We start from the raw sequence: 23,918 nt of genomic DNA on the forward strand, positions 1-23,918 counted from the left end.
GGCATTCCGGCGGGCCTCGGGGAACTTCAGCGCAGCAGCGCCACCTGGTGGACGTCGGAGGAACTACCTTAGTGAATCGCCTGAAGACCCGAATCCACCACAGAGAACGCGCCGCTGGATCGCGAATGGGCCAGGTAAGTAAATCTGCCCCATTATGTAAACCATTATATCCATATGTGTCCTACGACAGCATAAGAAAATAAAAGAAGAAGCATCATTTAAAGGGTGTGTATACTTATGCCATAATTTCTTCAATGTATCTGAACACAGATACAACAATGTCAATAATTTGGTAAGGGGTTCACTATACTTGCACCTCTCTACTGAGTATCAGGGCGGATTTAGACTGCTATGGGCCCTGGGCTGTATGAATATTATAGCCCAAACAAGTCTGCAATCACTTCTAAAATGTGGTACTAGAATCAGCTTCTTGGAGAATGGAGTTTCAGGACCTTCAAAGGGAATAGATGTGCAAGGATTTCATGGGTGAAGATCCTTTTCAGTATACAATTTGTTTTCAGTATACAAGGTGCTGTATACAGTTTGCATAGAGTTTGGGTGGCCCATGGGCCCCCTAGAGGGCTTGGGCCCCGGGCTACCCCTCAAACCGCCTATATTATAATCCACTACCGCTGAGTATGCATGTGCAGGGAGATAGCTGTTGGACAATCAAGGTTTTGCCTGTCTACTATCTAAAGTGTATGGCTAGCTTAAAGGGATTTTCTAAATTTACCAAGTTGTATCCATTCCAGCTAAGACCTGAAGAGAGAGAATAGTGGAGGAGAAAGAATCAGATGATTGAGGAAAATGAGTGTTCCTAATTTTTTTTTTTAATATACAACAACCCCCAGCCGAGATTTATCCGGAAAACCCCTTTAAGCAATGCAATGTGATACAATAATGCAAGTAGAGAGGTGGTCAGAGCTTTAAGCCTCGGATTAGACAACATTAAAGAAATACAGTAAATAGGTGTGAACGACGCTGAACAGACGGACATGTAAACCCATTGATACCCCTTTAAGGAGGTTTACGAGCAGGATATGTCACCCACATGCTAGCTGTAGCCCCGGGCAGGTTACCTTGTATCCCCCCGCCCGGGCCCCAGACGTCAGCTCTTACCCTGTTACTGATTTTATTGACATTCTCTGCCAATTCTATAGACATTAAAGAAATATTCCTACAAAGAAGGAATTCACCGTATATCCTGCTGGTTATCCCTATGAAGGGCGTTTGTACGGTCTACCTCAGCGGAGGCCGACCCCATCCTTCCCAAACTGCGGGAGGGGGCCACACAAATGGTGCGTCACCTATAAATCCTGCAGAGTCTGCAAGTCATCAACAATACAGGGGAGTTACTGTACTGTCTGGAAAGCTGGGTAACAATATGGCCGACAAAGGGGTTAACACCCAGCTTTACTAGCACTCTGAAAGACAAATTCATCTTGCACCTATTTGTTGCTAGAAAAAAAAAAATGACACCTGGGACCCTGGTGTTGAATGGAAATCAGACAGCGCCTTTCTCTTCATAGTGGCTGAGCTGAGACACTACAACATAACCCTCATTAAACTGAATCAGAGCTGATCTGCAGTAAGTTGGTTTGACCACTACACATAGAATGGCGCTGTCTGCTTCCTGTTCCATCTGATCGATGAGTGCGCTCGGTGAGATCTGAGATTGAAAACCTATTCTGCAGATAGGTCATTCATTTTCGTAGCCCAGAATACTCCTTAAAGAATGTTTGGGGATTTTTATTACAAAAATACAACAACGTGGCTTCTTTTTATCCAGGACAGCGCCCCTCTTGTCCACAGGTCATGTCTGGTATTGCAGCTAAGTTCCATTCATTTGGAGGAAATCTTATACAATCCACGTAGGACACATATAGAGAAGGTCTGGAGACAATAAGAGCCCCCTGGGTGCCACATGTTACTGCCGTGTGTTCGGGAATCAAAAACCAATCTGGAAATGTATGGCAGATCTTATTGATGTGTGATTCTTCTAGCTTCATGGTCGTGTCCTGGAATGATCCAAAGCTTCCATTTTGGGATTGTCGTAAAAGATGTTTTTGCAACTGAATAAACCACAACTAAGAGGAATAATGAATGTTTAATGTATGTTTTACTAAATTCAGAACAGATCATTGGTGTCATGTAAAATGTAGTCATAAAGATGGTGCAGGGAGCTGTGCCCCACGTGATGTCAGCCTTACGGGTAAGAAAGGGTTAAGTCTACTATTTCTTAGGGGCATTGTGCAGGAGTAGAGAACCGTAGCTACATTTGTGCAAAAACAGCACCACACCTGTCTACAGGTCGTGTGCGGTATTGCAGATCGGTCAACATATTACATAGCTTATAGGACAATTGCTGTGTAATGTTTCTGCTCTGCAACTTTCTTTGTCCCCTTTTTGAAGATCTCTGAATGACTATGACCATTGGATCTGGTTAAAATTATGCTAATGAGCCAGAAGGGCTCCTCTGTGTTGTAGCTTCACAGGCTGTTACACTGTCTCCCCTTCCCCAATGCTCCCTCAGCATTTAGCCCCTCCCTCTGCCTGATGTAATATATGTGAAGGGCAGGAAGTGATCCTTGCACAGTGTAACAGCTGCAGCACGGAGGCTCTCTGGTAAAGCCTCCCAGGGCCAATCTGGCTCATTAGTATAATTATAAAAGTTGATTTTTAGAAGGAAGGAGGCCATAGATAACAAAAATAAGAAGATTACCAAAGTCACGGGACCTGGATCTATGAGTAAGTTTCCCTGTTTTATCAAGTTGGATACTGATGGTAGATTTCCTTTAAATTGTATCAGCATCCTGAGGATGCCAATACGGCTCATGCATGATGGGAAATACTGGTCATTCTACTCCCTCTGATCTCAGGGGTCCTCCAAGTTAGCTACGTCAGATATTTTATGGGAAAGCCTGCCCCAGCCTGCTTTTTGCATGTCAATGACACAAAAAGGGGGGATACCCCATTTCCAATAGGAGCATGGAACACGCAAACATCTCGGTTTGCAGAACGTCTCATGAAAATTGGTAGGTGTGGATATTATAAAGTCCAACAGTGGTCCAACCTATTAGGTCCAACCCTAACCCTATCCGCAAAGGTGACACGAGGTCCTAATGCGACATTTTCAACGGAGACCCTCAACTTAACCCTAGCGTGATTCATAGTACAAGCAGTCCCGAGTTACGTACAAGATCGGTTCTGTAGGTTTGTTCTTAAGTTGAATTTGTACGTAAGTCGGAACTGTATATTTTATAATTGTAGATCCAGGAAAATTTTTTGGGTCTCTGTGACAATTGGATTTTAAAAATGTTGGGTTGTCATAAGAACCAGGATCAACAATAAAGCTTCATTACAGACGCCTGTGATAACTGTTATAGTTGTTTATTGTAGCATCGGACTAAAGTACAGTAAATTACCAACATCCAGAGGTCCGTTTGTAACTAGGGGTCGTCTGTAAGTCGGGTGTTCTTAAGTAGGGGACCGCCTCTACTGGCCGTATCCTATACAACAGACCTTTTGGGTCTTCTTAGGCTTTAGGTCTTCTATTTCACTGTCAATGTCTCTTTGTTGCTGGAGTTAGTCACTGGCCTCAGCAGTCCTGGGCTGTATTCTGCTGAGACCAGTGAATTGTCCTGCTGCAGGAAAGACATGTGCAAAATGTTGATGATTTTGGATTGTACTTAGAAGCCGTCTTGTAGGACAATATCCAGGAGTCCAAGTCTGTATCTCAGCATCTTACGCTTTAGTCTACAGTTTTGCTTCTCTCTCATAACTATGTTCCCCGTTCAGCTCGGTCTGGAGGAGGAAGCCGATCTCACTCCATGGAATATGTTCCCCATATAACCAGGGTCATCTTGCCTTTCTCAGTTCATACATTCGGGATGTTAAAGCAAATTTTTTTTCTAGTTCTCCTTCTTGAAAGCACATCCTGCAGAAGGCTGATGTTATCTCGTAAACTATGTGACCAAGGGGCTGAACAGATGCGTCCAGGCTGAAGAGCGGCTCTGTAAAAAAAAAAACTATTTTTGTATAAAAAAAAAAAATCAGAAACACGTGTAGGTGGATTTAGGAGCAATGAACTGGAGGCATCTACACCAGACTCTGGAGCTTTTGATCCACGGCTTCAGAATGTGGTGTCCACCAGTGAGACTATAAATTTGTAAGACGTAGACGCAACATCTGAGCCTAACCAAATAAATAACAATGTGGCGGACGTTTAAAATATCGGCCACTAATGGAGCTCATAACATCATTATTGACTGTTTGGATTTCCATTATTTTGCCAATTCAAAAACTTCCTCATCAATGATTTTTGATGGAATCTGCAATGGAGGCTTCCAACACAGATCTGAACTCAACCCGGTATCGGACGGGCCCACCAGAGAATCATAGGATCCTCTAAAAGATCCAGACTTTAACAAAATACTGAACCCACATAGATACAGAAGAAGACATCCCGGTTTGGAGGCTGGTAGGGTCAAGGGGTTTCCAAATGTCATTATTGACTGTTTGGATTTCCATCATTTTGCCAATTCAAAAACTTCCTCATCATTGATTTTTGATGGAATCTGCAATGGAGGCTTCCAACACAGATCTGAACTCAACCCGGTATCGGACGGGCCCACCAGAGAATCATAGGATCCTCTAAAAGATCCAGACTTTAACAAAATACTGAACCCACATAGATACAGAAGAAGACATCCCGGTTTGGAGGCTGGTAGGGTCAAGGGGTTTCCAAATGTCATTATTGACTGTTTGGATTTCCATCATTTTGCCAATTCCAAAACTTCCTCATCAATGATTTTTGATGGAATCTGCAATGGAGGCTTCCAACACAGATTTGAACTCAGCCCAGTGACGGACTGGCCCACCAGAGAATCATAGGATCCTCTACAGCAGTGATGGCAAACCTTTTAGAGGCTGAGTGCCCAAACTTCAACAAAGACCTGCTTATTTATCGCAAAGTGCCAACACAGAAATGTAATTTGTGATTTATACTTCCTTCTCTGTCACAGTTTTCATTGATACCAGCACTCTGAGGACACCAATAAAGCAGAAAATAGTCCCAGGTAGAGCTGTCACTTAAAATATCTCTGTGCACAGCAAGTCCTGGGCTGTCTGGGACTGCAGGAAGATACCTGGAGTCATCTCTGGTGATGGCCTGAGTGCCCACAGAAAGGGCTCCGAGTGCCACCTCTGGCACCAGTGCCATAGGTTAGCCATCACTACTCTACAGGATCCAGACTCTAACCAAATACTGGACCCACATAGATACAGAAGAAAACAAGTCTGGAGGCTGGTAGGGTCAAGGGGTTTCCTAGGTGGTGAACAAGGGTTGACCTCTAAATAATTTTATCTTGTGGGCCCAAAGTCCAACACTGAACTGAATAATTGATTATTATTATGAATGATAGGGGTTTTTCAGGATTCCTATAAAAACCTGGGGACCAGAGCAGAGATAACCAAAACAGTAAAACGGTAACTTCACTGGTCCATTTCCCATATCCCAGAGGAATCCGGGGCACCACTGAGGTCCATGATCCCTTAACACTCTGATGATGGAAGCGGGAGCTGGAGCAGGGTAAGTACAGTTTGTTTTTGGTTACCCCTGGTTTTGGTTTTGGTTTAATACATTTGACATTTATAAGTATTGAGGGATGTGTCCTAATGTATCTATAGAGGGGGCAGTTGTGAGTGGGGTTATGCAGTTTCAATAGTTTTGGTTGAACGAATCTGGTCCAATTACTTGGACCATACATAGTCAGACTATGATCTTATTGTTGGGTCCTTAGACTCGGACCCCCTAGGTTTTCCAACCAAATAAAAGTGGTGGTGAATTCTATCTCCGATACGTATCAGGGCAATGCCGTACACATTAGATTTTCAGTTGATTCCAATCAAAATCTGCAGATAAGCTCCATCTAGTGTGCATGGCCACCTTAAAGGGGTTGTGCTATAATAGTCTTGTATCCCCCTATCTGTTAGTTAGGGCATTAATAGGTGAGAACTGGTAGTTTGAGCAATCGGGATCAGAAGAGACCATCGCTCTATAGACCATTGCACAAGTGTAGTGCAGATATTTATAGTACGTCCAAGGATACCTCATCCGCTGGATAATCCCTTTTAGAGATTTGCATATGTATAGTAGCTTGTCTTTGTTATTTAATAATAGGAAATAATGGTGATCTTATGGTGAGGTCACAGCAGCCAATCTCAATAAGCCGAGTAGAAGACAACCTTCTGAACCTCCAACGTGGAAGAAGCTCATATCAGACCCCCCCGAGACCCCAAGTAGCCTAAACAGCAAAGTCACTGTCCATAGCCGGGAACAAATTCTAGTCACTGTTCTATAGTAGGAGGTCTGTGCCGACCCTGAGATCTGTCTTTACGACGTCCTAAATGGAGTGGAACAAACACCACGAGGCCTTAAGACTCATCTAGTAAAACAGTTTATAAACCCTGAAGAGTGCAAACCTTGTTCTGCCGAAAAACCGTCCTCATTGTGTCTGCCGGAGCAGTTCCAAAAATAACCCACAAATCTGTTTGTATAATAATCACACGACGGGGGATGAAGATGAGGCTGAGATTTATGGAGTTGGATTAACTGCTGTTTGTTTTTGGAATTTTTGAAACAGGCTTTATAGATAGGGTTGATTTAAAGGGGATGTCTAACCCTAAAAATATGAATGAGCAGGCTGGTCCACCACCAATGGCCCATTGTATATAATAAGGAGGAAGTGGCATGGCCTGGGCCAACACTGGGTTGGATATGGCCTTTGCTTATGGTGTCCTTCGCCCATTGTAAGTTAAACAGAGTAAATATCCCTTTAAAGTTTAGCTTATTGGCCTAATTTGGGTCCAAGTCCAAGCACATAACATTTTAGCTGTTGTAGTACAAGAATCATTACTCTTTAAATAGCCTAAATTTGCCCTATATGGCCTTGATTTTTGTGGGATGAATAATATTTTTAATGGCACCTTCTTTAGGTCCAAATATTACTTAGCTTTTATTACTTTTACCCTGTGAGTCAGTGTGTAGATGAAAGGGTGGTTGTGTTGATGCCCCCACTGTGACCCAATTAAAAACAAGACAATCTTATTCCAATTAAAAAATTGCCACTTGATCATTGAAAAGGCCCCAAGATGTTAGTTGGGTTCTCTTTAACCTAGCAGCCCCAGTGAGGCTAGTATATAGAAATATAGAATAATGGATATGGGTTCATCTGAATTTTACAAAGTGGGACCAGTTCGGGGCAAAGTGGACTAGGGGACTATGTATGTACCCCGGCTGTTGGCCCTTGCAGATCAGAGCCCTGTGAAGCCACACAGGTAACCAAAGTCAGTCATGTTCATAGGGTCATATGAAAATGAGATGCAGGAAGAGGCCCAAGTTATGGTGTGCAAGAAATTATAGTTTTTAGTTATTTTGAGATATAATTGAGTTATATTTTTGGGACTTAGCATCTAATAGTGGATAAGGCACTCCTATATGTACAGAACTGCCATAGTGGATGAGATTGCACCAAACTTTGTCCACACACTGCATCAAAAATATCAATTCACAGTTTGTTTTTTTCCCAAAAATTTGGCAGAAATGGCAGCCGCAATAACTAACTTCTGTAGAGGAGTCGTCCCATATTGACTTCTCTACCACCCAGCAAACACATATAGCCACCAGGTTTGGCTACTATCTACCACTCTACAGCCAGTACAGGGACATTACATCCATACAGGCAGTCCCACGTACAAGGTAGGTTCTGTAGGTTTGTTCTTAAGTTGAATTTGTATGTAAGTCGAAACTGTATATTTTATTATTGTATTCCAGACAAAACATTTTTTTACCCCGGTGATAATTGGAGTTTCAAAAATTTTAGCTGTATTTGGACCAAGGATTATCCATAAAGCTTCATTACAGACACCTTACAGCTGATCATTGCAGTCTGGGACTATAGTAACATCCAGAGGCTTCACCAGAGGTCACAGGGGGCAGAGGGGTCCGTCTGTAACTAGGGGTCATCTGTAAGTCGAGTGTCCTTAAGTAGGGGACCACCTGTATTCCCTCTCATATGTATGTATTATATAGGATACAATATATGCTTTGTTACTTAATAGTTAGCAGCATTGCCTCCCATTTCTGGGGGGTAACTACAGCATTAGCATCTTTAGCAGCTGCTATGGGACCTACATCGCCAGGGGGCCCCAGCAGCACCATTTTATATATATATATATATTTTTTGCCTTATATTGTACACTATGATATGTATATAACAAGGCACATGTTCCACAGTACACAGCATGAATCGGCAGCTCAGAAAAGAAATTTTGGAGTAGAGGGAGGGGACAACAGACCGACAGGACTAGTGGTCGCTCATCTATATATAATGTATAAAGGTGTAAGTATACAAATATGTATATTTTCTCAGGGGGTAGGTGGATCTCAGAAGTCCGCTATGTGGCCCTGTCTCTCCTACTTACACCCCCGGATCCTAACTTTCAGACCCATCACAAGTTGAAAGTTTTTTTTTTTCCCGAATTTCCATCCACACTAAAGTGCTTCATAAAAAAAGACCATTTCTTCCACTCCTGTGGTAAGGAGATCTTCTTAAAAAATATGACAAGAGATCCTGCCACAGTTTATTAAGTCTAGACCACTACAATCCAAGCAAGGAGACCGGACAAGCCTCGCCAGACATTTACCAGTCACATCACTTCTACTTTACAAGGTGCAGAACACAGGACATGACAGATGGGAACGCAGAATGTCGAATGTAGACCTCAGAGAAATGGAGGGTCCAACACTTTGGTAAATAAGATCCTTTACTCTGAAACCCTATACCTGTACATCCACTACAGAGTCAGCACAATGCCAGAATTCCTCTGGAAAGCTGCCCATAAATGATGACGTCTCATTACAAATTTATATGTTTTATATTAGAACAGTTGGTTGCCAAGGCAATTTATTATTATAGCTCTCACAGAACTTTTATGAACTGTACTATAGATAATGTATGCCATATATAATGTTAATGACTCTATTATAGTATATATGTAGTCCCAGGCTTGGCCTGTCCAGGCAGAGCTTTAAAGAACATTGAGATATTACTTTAGGGCAGGGATGGCAAACCTTTTTGAGCCTCAGTGCCCAAACTTAAACCAAAAGCCACTTATTTATTGGAAAGTGCCAGCGCAGCAATTTAAGCAGTAATGTATTTCTCCTTGTTCATTGACAACTTTCAATCCTTCAGCCTCCTAGGGACACCAACGCAGTTGAAAAGAGGAGGGCAAATTCATCCATCATTGTAGGAAGATTCTGCAGGCAGATTCTTTGAGTTCTGTCTGGTGAACTTCATGCAAGAGTGATGGCCCGGGTGCCCACAGAGAGGGCTCCGAGTGCCGCCTCTGGCACCAGTGCCATAGGTTCGCCACCACTGCTTTAGGGTTTGTCCAACTCAAAGTTTATTTAATGCTGCTTATTGTTGAAAAAAAAAAGGATCCTCAGGGGCAGGGCCACTGACTGTAATAGCCCAATAAACCCACCAATCGGCTGGTTGAAGAGGTTGCACATTTAGATGAGCGCACCAAGCACAGCTCCATGCATTCTATAGTGGCTCTGTGTGGTATTACCCCTATCACTAAAGGGGCTGTCAAACTTTAAAGCTACTTAAATGGGGCTTAGAGTTGAAATAAATAAAATAAACTTATTTTACTAATTTAATCCAGTGCCCACTGCTTAGAACCCAACATCAATTCTGTTGTATTCATGTGCAGCCTCAACCTGACTCAAACATCATTTCATTGCTTAGGCTTATGTGTAGCGTGGCCTTTACGAATCCTCGGGGGCGGGGTTTATGACTGCTATTCCGCAACAGGTCCACCAACCAGCTGTTTGAAAAGTTTGCAGATTAAGATGAGTCCCACTGCCTATTCATTGCATACCAAGCACTATACATTGTATAGTGGTTATGCTTTGAATTGTAGCTCAATGTCCTTATTTGATCATGTGACTTGTGTGACTAGTTGTCAGCCCTGACCAATTTGTTAGTAGTGACCTATCTCAATGGGTCATCAAAATCATGGTCCAAGTCAATGGGGCACATTTACTTACCCGGTCCAGTCGCGATCCAGCGGTGCGTTCTCCGACAAGGATTCGGATCTGCCGGGACTCACTAAGGTCTGTGCGCCTGATGTTCACCAAGTGTCGCTGTTGCGCCAAGGTCTGCCGGAGTTCACCTTCTTCTTCCTGGTGCTAGTGAGTGCTGATCATGCAACACAAATTATTTTTTAAATTCCGCAGTCTTTCCGAATCCGATGGTTTGTCCAAAGGCCATGCCCCCCCCCCCCATTTCTGTTGCGTGAAAGCTGGCGCCGATGCGCCAAAATCCGATCGCGTGCACCAAAATCCCAGGGCAATTCAGGGCAAATCGGAAATCGTCGGGAAACCAAACGAAAATGCGTGATTCGGACCCTTAGTAAATGAGCCCCATTGTATCTGTTCTCTGCTCTGGTGATGACCCTGATAGGGAACCATCTAGATTCATTCCCCTAAGAGGATGTTTCGAGCTGGGTTTTCTGAAACAAATCTCCCCTTTTAGTATTTTAAATAATGCTTTGTGAATGACGGCCAAATAATTACATAATACATGTGGATTCCTATCAATATTAGTGAAGAACTTGAGCAAATGAACAGTAGAAAGGAAACAGACAACAAGAAAGGAAACAGCCGGAATGATGGAAGCCATGGGGACGCGGAAGGAATTTCATCCCTTCGAATCTCCATAGTGTAGGGATCATCATACGTGAATGTATCCAAGTGCAGTGGAAGTTCATTGCAAAGAAACATTGTAAGAAGAAGCATGTCCTGACCAGACTCAGACGCCAGAAGGAAAACCAACAGGGAACAACGATCCAATAATAAAGCTAATAAAAGCTATGGAGCTAGAAGCATGTAACGCAGACAATAGGAAACAATGCGTTACTGGCTTCTAATTAACATGTGGAAGTCATTACCACCGTGAGAGGCATGAGAAAACAATAATAAGAGGCTAAAATTACACAAGACAAACGCATGGAAGGAAGAGCCATCAAAGCTCAAAAAAGAGAAGAAATCTGTGAAATGTATAAAACAGAACATAGAGAACTAAATGTAAGAGGCCGAGGTTACGAGGCTTAAACCTCATGCAAAAACATGCTAAAAACCAAGACCAGTACTCTATAAAATAACATTAATAATAATAATTCTTTATTTATATAGCACACACAGATTACACAGCGATACACAGAGTTTGCCAAATTGGCCCCTTTCCCCAATGGGGCTCACAATCTAATCAACCTTCCAGTATGTTTTGGAGTGTGGGAGGAAACCAGAGGACCCAGAGGAAACTTACACAAACACGGGGAGAACATACAAACTCTTTGTCTAACCGTCCTGATACATGAGCTTTGACTATTCGATCTTACTCATTGCCAAAAACTGTCAGGTGAATGGATCAAATATATCTGGTCCTTTTCATTCAGGAGTCTGAACAGTGTTCTATGGCTGAACTGCTGGTTGAATCTACCTTGCACGGCTCTCTGCAAACTTTGTTCTGCACCAGCAATGGCTGACTCTGACATTCTCAGAGCACTGCCCCTATCAACTGCAGCAGACTTCCTACTCTGATAAATTCCCTGTGTGCTCTATTTTCATTGCTGGTCTTGCTGGCTCTCTTGTCTGCGCTTCCCTTGCTAGTTTTTAAATATTTGGCTTACGTTCTTGACTATTCATCTGTTTATACCATTCTGTACTTTATATGCTACCATAGTTGTGACCAGGATTGTCGACCTCCCCTTTGTATTATTTTTCTGTCTGTCTTGTTACATGTCCACACTTTGGCGCAGGGAAGGATCGTCTCTGTGGTTCTCCTTTATCATTTAGGATTTGCAGAAGCAAGCAGGCAGGGCTGTTGGGGGAGGGCATGGGCATTAGGATCCAGAGTCCAGTGTCACCTATACAGTGATGTTGGAGCCCCTATCTTAACTGTGGACTGTAATTGTTTGGTTTATTGCATTTTTATGTTACATATGTTACATTAATGTCTTATAATTGCATCTTTTATGCTTCACATGATATTTAATGTTTTGGCTGGGTTGAGTGGGTCACAATGCTAATCCACCCTTTGGCATGGACCAGCAGTGTAATGATTACCAGTACACACATGTGGTATGTGGAAGATGTTGGATATAAGAGGGACAGTGACGCTAACATTTTGGTACCTTTCTCCAGACTAGTAGCTCAGGACTCACTTGAGGACGTGAGAAGATGACTTTGGGTGGTAATTTTGTAGACCACGAAAGAGACACACTTGAAAGATGATGAGTGGAGTACTAGGGGCAAAGCCAGTTTTGGATTGGCCCACTAGAGCAAAGTAGGACTCTCTGGTGCACCGATGCTCTAACCCTAAACTGGACCTTAGAGATGTAACAGATGATAATCCATTAAACCAGTAGAAGAGGATCCACTACCTAAGGCAAGAATGAGACATTGGGTGATAACCAAGTGACTGACAGTAGGTCAGACCTGAAACACACAAGATTCTGAGCTGAGCAGTGGGGAAAATCAGTGTCGGACCGACCCACCAGAGGATCCTTAGGCGCATCCATGCTCTAACCCAATACTGGACCTTAGAGATCTAGCAGAAGACAAGCATTTGAACCACTAGTACAAGATCCACAACCTGAGACAAGAAGGATATTGGGTTACCACCAAGTGACTGACAGTAGGTAAGACCTGAGACACACTTAAGAGATTCTGAGCTGAGAAGTGGGGGAAATCAGTGTCGGACTGACCCACCAGAGGATTCTCCAGTGCAACCAGACTCTAACCCAGTACTAAATCTTAAAACAATAAGCCCGGAATCTCGATTCCCGTGTCACTCTGGTTCTTCCAGCTTTGGACCTCCATCTGTTAGAAGTTCTGGGGGATAATCAGCTAATCAGCCAATGAGTGTCCTTCACAGTCCAGTAAACAACAAAGGAAGTGATAGACGTGACATCCAATGGTCTGAGCAGGTCCCCCAGAATTGGATGTAGCAAGGGAACCAGGAGCTGCTGCAGGGTAAGTTTTTCCTGGAAAGGTCCTATGAAGATCTAGCAGAACAAAACTTAATATGGAGGCTTCTAGTATCTACATGTTGCTTGGGCCCAACATAATAATTTTATCTGGTGGGCCTAAGTTAACTCAGTAGGACAGTGGGCAAAAGTATGTAGAAGAGTGATGGCTACAAGAGTGACAGTCCTGGCTCTCCTAATGCTGACGGAAGCAGACAGATATTGATACACAATGTTTAGCTCTTTATGTTTAGCTTTTTGTGCGATCAGGTGGCAGCTACAACAACTTGTTTCAATGACCGAGATTTCAGATACATTTATTATTTCCCCTAAATGTGTTATTTTAGATGCCAAAGTGGAGAAAGTGTAACTATCACTATCACTGTACTCATTCCAACCAGTCGAATAAAGTTTATCCCTTATGTCACGTAATGACATAATTTCAGTTCTTTAGGTCCGGCCCAAGAAAAAGTTAATAAAAATTAATTAAGCCATTATGTGAACTTATCAAAAAAAGATTCATCACACAAAAAGCAAACCCTCATACTCCTATGAAAGATGGAAAAATGAAGGTTCTCTGAATGCGGCAATGCCAAAACAAAGACATTTTTGCAGTTTTAAACACTAAATGGGGTCTGTCATGAAGCCATAGGCCTCTGATATCTGCAGAGTAATCTGCAACCAAATCACCATTATCACCCTACCCCATCATGTTGTGTCCATCACCTGATATTGATAGCTTCACAAGCAACATCTGAGACCAACCAAGGCATATAGTAGCAACAAGAGCTTACGATCTACTACATACCCATTCTACATGCGGCTACAATCGTTGTAGCTTCCATAACATCAACCAAAATTGTCCAACTAATTCCATAGAACAAACAGCTATAGAGAGCAAGCGATGAGCAGGGAACGGCCGCCATGTGGTCGTGTCATCAGCAGAAGGTGTTTCTCCCACACATGGTGTAGTCATACTCACTGGTGTTATCAAAGGGAATCCTCCTGCACCCGCTCCCTGCGCTGGGGAATGGGCAGCTGTACACCGCTCCTCCCTCCACTATCTCCGGCTGGGTGGTGTTGGCTTTCGGGGCTCCAATCAGTACGCTGGTTCTGTGAAAATGGGTTATAGTGGAGAGATGATCAGTACGTTATAGCGAATACAGATGTGTCTATATGTACAGATTTGTAATAGGTCTATCTATATATCCATTGATCCATCTATCCAATATCTATCTATCATATATCTATCTATCCGTCCATCTATCTATCTCATATCTATCTATCTAGCTCATATCTATCTCCTATCTATCTCATATCTATCTATCTATCCATCTATCCATCTATCTATCTATCTATCCATCCATCTATCTCATATCTATCTATCTCATATCTATCTATCTATCCATCTATCTCATATCTATCTATCTATCTTTCTCATATCTATCTATCTATCTCATATCTATCTATCTATCTATCTATCTATCTATCTATCTATCTATCTCATATCTATCTATCTATCTATCTATCTATCATATATCTAACTTTTTATCCATCAATCCTATATGTATCTATCAATCTCCAATCTATCTATTGATCTATCTTACGTCTATCTATTTATCCATCAATCAATATATCTATCAATCTCCTATCTATCTGTATATCTATCTAACCATCTGTCTCTTATCTATCTATCTATCTATCTATCTATCTATCTATACATCTAATTCTTCTACATCTCATATATATCTATGAAAATTTAGAGCACTGCAATGAAAAAAGATTATCCCATAACATAGATGGATGATATGCACCAGCTGCACCAGGTTTTGTTCTCTTAAAAAAAGTTAAATCCATCTATTGTTATGCTGTTTCTGTCTATCCATCCCCTTCCTATCCATTTCATTATCTTACTACAGGGTCTCATCACTGTGCCCAAAAGAAAGGTAAATGACACATTCAGCTGTGCTGCTATGGAATCATTACATTGACTGTCTTCTATCTATCTATCTATCATTTATATTTCTATATATTTATCTGTCTTACAGATATGTATCTATCTCATATCCATCTATCTCATATCTATCTATCTATCTATCTATCTATCTATCTATCTATCTATCAATCTATCTATCTATCTATCTATCTATCTATCTATCAATCATCTATCTATCTATCTATCTCATATCCATCTATCTCATATCCATCTATCTCATATATATCTATCCTCTATCTATCTCATATCCATCTATCTCATATATATCTATCCTCTATCTATCTCATATCTATCTATCTCATATCCATCTATCTCATATATATATATATCTATCCTCTATCTATCTCATATCTATCTATTTATCTATCTCCTATCTATCTCATATCTATCTATCTCATATCTATCTATCTATCTCATATATATCTATCTATCTATCCTCTATCTATCTCATATCTATGAATGTCTGAGGACTTTCTGTTTCTATCACAGTAGGTCCTGGACACTATTATCTCTCCCACTGCTCTCATACATTCTCCTATTAATGTCTGGTAGTTGGAGTCTGCAAACACTCAGTCATGACATGTATTACTACAGGCAGTTTGCTTTTGTCTAGTTGTAAAAACCGATCTTATATTCTTATCCTATAATTCTATCCTAGGTCTATTTCCCTCATGAGCTATGTATGTAGATAAAGTAAAAGAAAGATCCAACATAAGCTTCTCATATAAAGAAGGAATACATGTATTAGAGTCTACTATCTATCTATCTATCTATCTCATATCTATCGATCTATCTATCTATCTATCTATCTATCTCATATCTATCGATCTATCTATCTATCGATCTCCTATCTATCTATATCATATCTATTATCTATCTATCTACCTCATATCTATCTATCTATCTATTTAAATTGATTTAAATCTATCTCTGTGTCTATCTAATATTTAAAATTTATCTATGATAGATAGATACATAAATAGTAGATGCATACATACCGTAGTACATAGAAAGATAGAAGACCTAATTAGATAATTACGGTAGATAGATGATAGATATATAGATAATCTATCTATCATCTATCTCATATCTATCGACTAATAATCTAATATAAATACATATCTATGTTATCTTTCTATCTATGGAATATTTCTGTCCACAATATCTGTCTGCCTGTCTCATATCTTTCTATCTTATATATTCTGTTTCACCATCTCAGCCATCTCTACATTCACATTTTGCAGCTTAGATTATGGGTTTAAAGACACAAAAAAGTGTCTTTAAAACAAAATTACTATTTTTTTACAATTTTTTTGCTGGGTCCCAATCTCAATCACATATAGAGGATCATTAAAATTATACAGCCCTGAACCCAGACATTCAACCCCTTTCTCTCTATACCCCACATGTAAATAACTGTAATAACCATAGACCTTCCCCATATTACTGATATATACAGAAAGGTCTGACCTCTCTCATAGCAAAAATATGAAATGTGTCATTGGAGATATAATAATAATTAATAATATATAGTAGATGTATATATACACACTGATAACAGATACACATCCAATCTCCCTGAATCCATACATAGCTGCATCATCAGAACTATCTAGGAAGTTGCAGGGGTCATTGCCAGGTCCTCCACCATACCCTAATAATTATCTCAGCCTGCACAGTGTCCCCTCTACTTACAAAGGAGGGGGGGCTGCCACTAATTGTCACTTAGCCCTGGCATGCCAGAGGTTAATGACTTCCTCTATACTTTGGGAAACTAAAGCCCCCTACTCCCCTCCATCCACAGAACAAGGTACTGATTCAGCACAGTGTTAGACCCATCAGCACCCCATGTGATCAGTGCTAGTCAATGATGAATATTGGGTATTGTACATGCACTGGCACATTGGGTCCATGTATTCATCCCCACCCCATGCCCCAGGTCTGTGCAGAACTTACGTTTTGGAGTCAGGGATGTAGAAATCCACAGAATATCCAAAGTAGCTGTTCTGGGGACCACTGTACACTGTCACCTTGTCTACATCCAGGTTAAATGCAAGGGCTGCAGGGGGGCATTGCAGGAGGAGCAGGGGCAGTGCCAGGCTCCAGACATGCAGCATCTTGTATCCAGAGGTCCTGAGCTGAGAACTGATGGAGGAGAGGTAGGACTGAGTGCTGGGCTGCAGGAGCGCACACTGAGGCTGATGTGACTGCAAGCACTCCACTCACTCCTCCTAGAGAGGGTCAGAGGAGGGGGAGGGAGGTCTCATAGACTGCAACATTGTAACTCAGGGAATGCAACTCATCATCACTGAGGAAAGTTACATTGTAGCCAAGGTCCTGCACCACCTAAGATGTTATACTGTAGTCCAGGGATAAGATGTTATACTGTAGTCCAGGGATAAGATGTTATACTGTAGTCCATGGATAAGATGTTATACTGTAGTCCATGGATAAGATGTTATACTGTAGTCCAGGGATAAGATGTTATACTGTAGTCCAGGGATAAGATGTTATACTGTAGTCCAGGGATAAGATGTTATACTCTATTCCAGGGATAAGATGTTATACTGTAGTCCAGGGATAAGATGTTATACTGTAGTCCAGGGATAAGATGTTATACTGTAATCCAGGGATAAGATGTTATACTGTAGTCCAGGGATAAGATGTTATACTCTATTCCAGGGATAAGATGTTGTACTGTAGTCCATGGATAAGATGTTATACTGTAGTCCAGGGATAAGATGTTATACTGTAGTCCAGGGATAAGATGTTATACTGTAGTCCAGGGATAAGATGTTATACTCTATTCCAGGGATAAGATGTTATACTGTAGTCCAGGGATAAGATGTTATACTCTATTCCAGGGATAAGATGTTATACTGTAGTCCAGGGATACAATGTTATACTCTATTCCAGGGATAAGATGTTATACTGTAGTCCAGGGATAAGATGTTATACTCTATTCCAGGGATAAGATGTTATACTGTAGTCCAGGGATACAATGTTATACTCTATTCCAGGGATAAGATGTTATACTGTAGTCCATGGATAAGATGTTATACTGTAGTCCAGGGATAAGATGTTATACTCTATTCCAGGGATAAGATGTTATACTGTAGTCCAGGGATAAGATGTTATACTCTATTCCAGGGATAAGATGTTATACTGTAGTCCAGGGATACAATGTTATACTCTATTCCAGGGATAAGATGTTATACTGTAGTCCATGGATAAGATGTTATACTGTAGTCCAGGGATAAGATGTTATACTGTAGTCCAGGGATAAGATGTTATACTTTAGTCCAGGGATAAGATGTTATACTGTAGTCCATGGATAAGATGTTATTCTCTATTCCAGGGATAAGATGTTATACTGTAGTCCAGGGATACAATGTTATACTCTATTCCAGGGATAAGATGTTATACTGTAGTCCATGGATAAGATGTTATACTGTAGTCCAGGGATAAGATGTTATACTGTAGTCCAGGGATAAAATGTTATACTCTATTCCAGGGATAAGATGTTATACTGTAGTCCAGGGATAAGATGTTATAATCTATTCCAGGGATAAGATGTTATACTGTAGTCCAGGGATAAGATGTTATAATCTATTCCAGGGATAAGATGTTATACTGTAGTCCAGGGATAAGATGTTATAATCTATTCCAGGGATAAGATGTTATACTGTAGTCCAGGGATAAGATGTTATAATCTATTCCAGGGATAAGATGTTATACTGTAGTCCAGGGATAAGATGTTATAATCTATTCCAGGGATAAGATGTTATACTGTAGTCCAGGGATAAGATCTTATTCTTCACCTTATAAGATCAGACATGTTACACTGTAGCCCATGGATCACATCTTATTCTATGCCTTATAAGATCAGACATGATATACTGTAGTCCAGAGATCATATCATATTCTACAACATGTAAGATCAGGCATATGTCATTGTATTCCAGGGATAAAATTCCCCCTTGTACTGAACAGCAACTCACTGCAACTATGTTACCATCTATTCAACTGTTGAAAGTTATATTCTTGGCAAGGATTTGTCCGAGGTAAAATATATAAGGACATATATATGTATTGTTACATGTTTTTACTGTTTTTGACTACTTTCCATCTTTGATTTATCTTTGGGCTTGTTTTCTTAAAATAAATCATGCTCCTATTTTTGCACAATTTTGGACTCAATGGGGCACATTTACTAAGGGTCCGCACACCGCATTTCCTTTGGGTTTCCCGACTATTTCCGATTTGCGCTGCATTAAACAGGGTTTTTTGGCACACACGACCTTCGTGCGACACAAATCGGGGGCGTGGTTGCCGGACAACCCGACTGATTCGGACTGAGCGCGGGATTTAAAATTCTAATTGTGTCGCAAGACAATGCACTTACATGCACCGGGAAGAAGAAGGTGAACTCCAGCGGACCTGAGCGGGGAAGCAACGATCTTAGTGAATCGCACCAGACTTCATCCTCGTTGGACAACGCACCTCGGGGATCCCGACAGGACCGGGTAAGTAAATGTGCCCCAATCTCTGTATTCTAGGGATCACATCTTATTCCCACATTGGGGCACATTTACTTACAAAGTCACTCGAGTTCACTAAAAGTGCATTATCTGTCTATAATGCTGTGGCGATTCACTTAGATCGTGCACCAGAAATCATGAATCTGGCGCTTCCCTGCAAAGGTCTGACAGAGTTCACCATCTTTTAAGTGGTGCACCATAGGGCGCAACATAGGACGTGCGACACAATTTGAAAGCGATTGGTCCAAATCAGTAGGAACGTCCAAGGCCTGCCCCCTAATTTGTGGCGCATGGAAGCCAGTGCAGCTGCGCCACAAAAGGGTCACGTGTAACACAATCGCAGCGGACACACTTCTTAAATACCTATGGAAGCCGTTTTAGCTATGAAGAACGTGCACAGTCTGACAAAAGTGCACTGTGCGACACTTAGTAAATGTGCCCCATGATGTAAAATCGGACAGATTACAGGTAGGTATGAGCTGACCCTATCAAACTCGGGCTTGGCAAAGATCGGCAGCCAGACACAAAGTTACAAATCCTCGACCGGAAGTTAGAAGTTACAAATCCAGGACCCGAAGCCTCAATCGGTACAGTGTTATAAGTGGGCATTATTAGCTGGACACAAACTGAATGAAGTTCATGTCTGGTTTGGGGCCCAAACTCGCAAAGTTCGGAACAGACCCAAACTTTGCGGTTCAGACCCGCTCAACACTAATCAATAAGTCACAAAGGTCACACATCTTACATTCATTGATTCAGTTTTATTCTATCCCTTATAAGATCAGACATTTTACATTGTAATTAAAGGATCAAATCATATTCTACATGACGAAAGATTGGACATGTTACAGGTTATTTATACCAAAGTCACACGTGTTGTTAATATTATAATTCAAGGATTACCTTGATTGATGTAAGGATAGGCATGTTACATTTAAAGATAAGCATTTATTTAATTGATCTGAACTGATGTTGCTCCATTTCTTCTGAAAACTGGTATGTAAACCCTACTCCAAATACTAAAAACACAGATCTTTGTGTATAAAAAGTTCCTATTTGGTTAATGTTTATTTTTTAGGAATTTTTGATGGATTTTTAAAAAATTTCCCTCAGCCATTACATTCCCCAGCTACGGGATGAATGACAGCCACAAAACAATACATGGATGTGATAGAGTGCCTGCAAATATTAATGATTTGTACCATATCCATTAGCTGATTTGTTGATCTCTAGTTGCTTTGTACTTTAGTGATCACATTTATACCATGTAAGATCAGGCATGTTACATTGTAGTCCAGTGATTACACATATGTGTCTCGGACACTTCTTAAAGGGGTTATTCGGCTGTTAAAAATTACTGAGGGCCGTGCTGGGGTGGTCTCGTTAAACATGATAAACATGTACTTATCTCCTCCGGCACCGCCGATGTCGCGCACCGTGGTCCGTTTGATCCGTGCTCCTGTTTGTTTACAGGGGCACAGAAGCTGCGGACAGGGAGTTTCCGGTCTGCGATGTGGCCGGCTCCTCCCATCCGTCCCTATCTCTCAGCATTGTAAGCGCTAGGAGATGGTGTCGGATGGGAGCTTCTGGCCGGCCGGAAGCTCCCTGTGCGCCCCTGTATTCAAACCGGCGCACAGAAGAGACTGACTGCGGCACGGGACATCAGCAGCGAGGTAAGTACATGTTTATTATGTTTAACTAGCCCACCCCAGCACGGCCCTCAGTATTTTTTAACACCCTGATAACCCCTTTAAATACCTGTGCAAGCAGTCTGCATTACTTAGAACGTGCAAAGTCCGGCAGAAAACTGGCGCGAGCACCTTAGTAAATATGCCTTAATACATCCATATGTACCGACCACATTACTGCTTCAAATCCTGTTCTGATCACTGGTCCAATGTCCTGTTCTTGTACAGCATCATGTGAGGTCTATGATATGTAAGTTCTGGTCACTTGTCCAGCAGCCATTATATGGCCGCATTACATTGAGATAATGGGGCACATTTACTTACCTGTCCCTGCGCGATCCCCGAGGTGCGACGAGTACGCACAGCTGCCGCAATTCACTTACGGCGTGCACCCGATTTCCTGCATGTGTCGCTTCCCAGATCAGGTCCGCCAGAGGTCACCTTCTTCTTCCCGTTGCATGTAAGTGCATTATATGCAACACAATTTTAAAGTTAAATCCCGCTGTTTGTCTGAATCCGTCGGATCGTCAGACGCCCCCCCCCCCCCCCCCCGATTTCTGTCACGTGAAAGTCGGCGCGATTGCGCCACAATCCGATCGCGTGCGACAAAAAACCACTGTTAAATGCAGCGCAAAACTGAAATCGTAGGGAAACCCGATGGAAACCCTTAGTAAATGTGCCCCATTATGGCCATAAAGTAAGCTTCTCCCTAGTGCATAATGGCTGACAACAGAGAATAACGTATTGCCTTCCCAGAACACGGCAAAGGATATACTTGAGGCTTTAGTACTTAAGTTTTCATAGACTATTTAGCATCACTTTTCCATGTAGTAAAACCTAACCCAGGAGCCATCAGGTCCCACGATCCCAGCGGTGATCCCATAATATTCCACTTACAGGAAAATGAACTTCCGCTGAGGCGAGTTACATGACTAATTTATAAGTGACAGTAAAAAGACAAACAAGTTTATTCCTCCTGTCAGAATATTTACTTTTCTGCTTGTATTGATTCTGGGGAGTGACAACGCACGGGTCGAGGGAGGGCTGCGGACCCTGATCAAAGTGTGACACTATGGAAGGAGGCATGTCATTACCCTCCCCGTGCCGCCACTTGTTGTATATCAGGTCATGAGCTCCACGGATTGGGTTACTATGATCAGTCACAGACATTTTCTGTGGAAATTGATATGTACTGATAATACGGCCATATTCAGACACCAATAGCGTAGATTTATTTTGATTGCATAAGATACAAGGCCTCAAAACCCTCTGAAGGAAATTTTTGTTGTTGCTTCTCATAGCAACCAATCACAGTAAAGCTTTCATTTTACCACAGAAATTAAAGAGGTTGTTCCACCATTATAACTTATTTGATCTTTTTTCGGGCACTGGGGGTTTTACTGTCAGACCCCCAATGATCTGTACAGGATTATGGATAAGTTACAGTGGTGAAATAACCCCTTTAAAGCTGAGCTGTGAATGGTTGCTATGGTAAATGCGGCCTACTTCGATTTGTTTGGTGCAAAGCCTAAGGCCGCATTTACACATGGCGTTTGAATTGTGTTTTGGAGCATGACTTATTAGGGAAGATTTATCTTAGTCTGATGCAGGTTTTTTAATAGTATTGAGTGATTTTTTTAAAAGCACATTTGGTATTTGAGAAACGTTTTGCGACTTTTTCTAGCAGTGTGACGGAGCTCGCTGTGTAGCAGTAAACCTGGTTGGCTTCCAGATGTTTGCACATGATTTACCTTTGTTTTGAACCAAAACTATAAAGACAAATGAAGTGCAAATAATACAGGTACTAAAAAGAGTGCAGGGAAGGGGGGAAAAGATAAATGACCCCATAAATGTCTGTATATTATCAGCCGATTTTTAGGGCAATCCCATTGAAGAGAATAGGGCTGAGCTATCAATCATCTATCTATATATCTATCTTCTATCATCTATCTCCCATGTCTATCTATCTCATGTCTATCTATCTATCTATCTATCTATCTATCTATCTGTCTGATGTTCTGTAGGTTTGTTCTTAAGTTGAATTTGTATGTAAGTCACAACTGTATATTTTATCATTGTAACCCCAGTCAAAATTTTTTGGTCTCTGTGACAAATGGATTTTAAAAATGTTGGTTGTCATATAAACCCGGGATTAACAATAAATCTTAAATGCAGACACCTTTGATAACTGTTACAGCTGATTATTATTATTAAGGCTAAAGTGCAGTAAATTACCAGCATCCAGAGGTCCGTTTGTAACTAGGGGTCATCTGTAAGTCGGGTGTTCTTAAGTAGGGGACCTCCTGTATACAATGTACTGAATATGGAAGCTCTGAAGCCATTTTTCTCTCATTTTCTCATATTTGAAATATTTAGTGAAGAGAGTATCCCTCGGAGTGCTCCCACAAGTGCAGTGGAAGGAAGCATTTATGGAAAATAAACCTCTCCAGTCAAAATTGAGTTAAAATCTGACAGTCACTTCCCTTGGTTAACTTGTTGAAAGCTACGGGCTGCACAGAGCCCATTAGGAGTCCTGGGCCATTAACAAGCGCATATTGATTTTTGTGTTGAGGCTAATTTTGTTAATGAGTGAACGAT

General features: G+C 41.4%; 1 protein-coding gene across 1 annotated transcript in view; it reads right to left on the bottom strand.

The window, feature by feature from the left end:
* Positions 1-17,295, bottom strand: part of ITGA8 (integrin subunit alpha 8) — a 139,625-nt gene extending 122,330 nt beyond the window's left edge. The window contains exons 1-2 of the mRNA XM_072154271.1: positions 17,048-17,295; positions 14,078-14,208 (exon numbers count right to left, since the gene is read on the bottom strand). Of these exons, the coding sequence (XP_072010372.1) occupies positions 14,078-14,208; positions 17,048-17,208 (292 nt within the window). The 5' untranslated portion in view covers positions 17,209-17,295. The remainder of the gene's footprint in view (positions 1-14,077; positions 14,209-17,047) is intronic.
* Between the last annotated feature and the right edge of the window lie 6,623 nt (positions 17,296-23,918).

The sequence above is a fragment of the Engystomops pustulosus genome, chromosome 5 (genome assembly GCF_040894005.1).
Source record: "Engystomops pustulosus chromosome 5, aEngPut4.maternal, whole genome shotgun sequence".
NCBI lineage: Eukaryota > Metazoa > Chordata > Amphibia > Anura > Leptodactylidae > Engystomops > Engystomops pustulosus.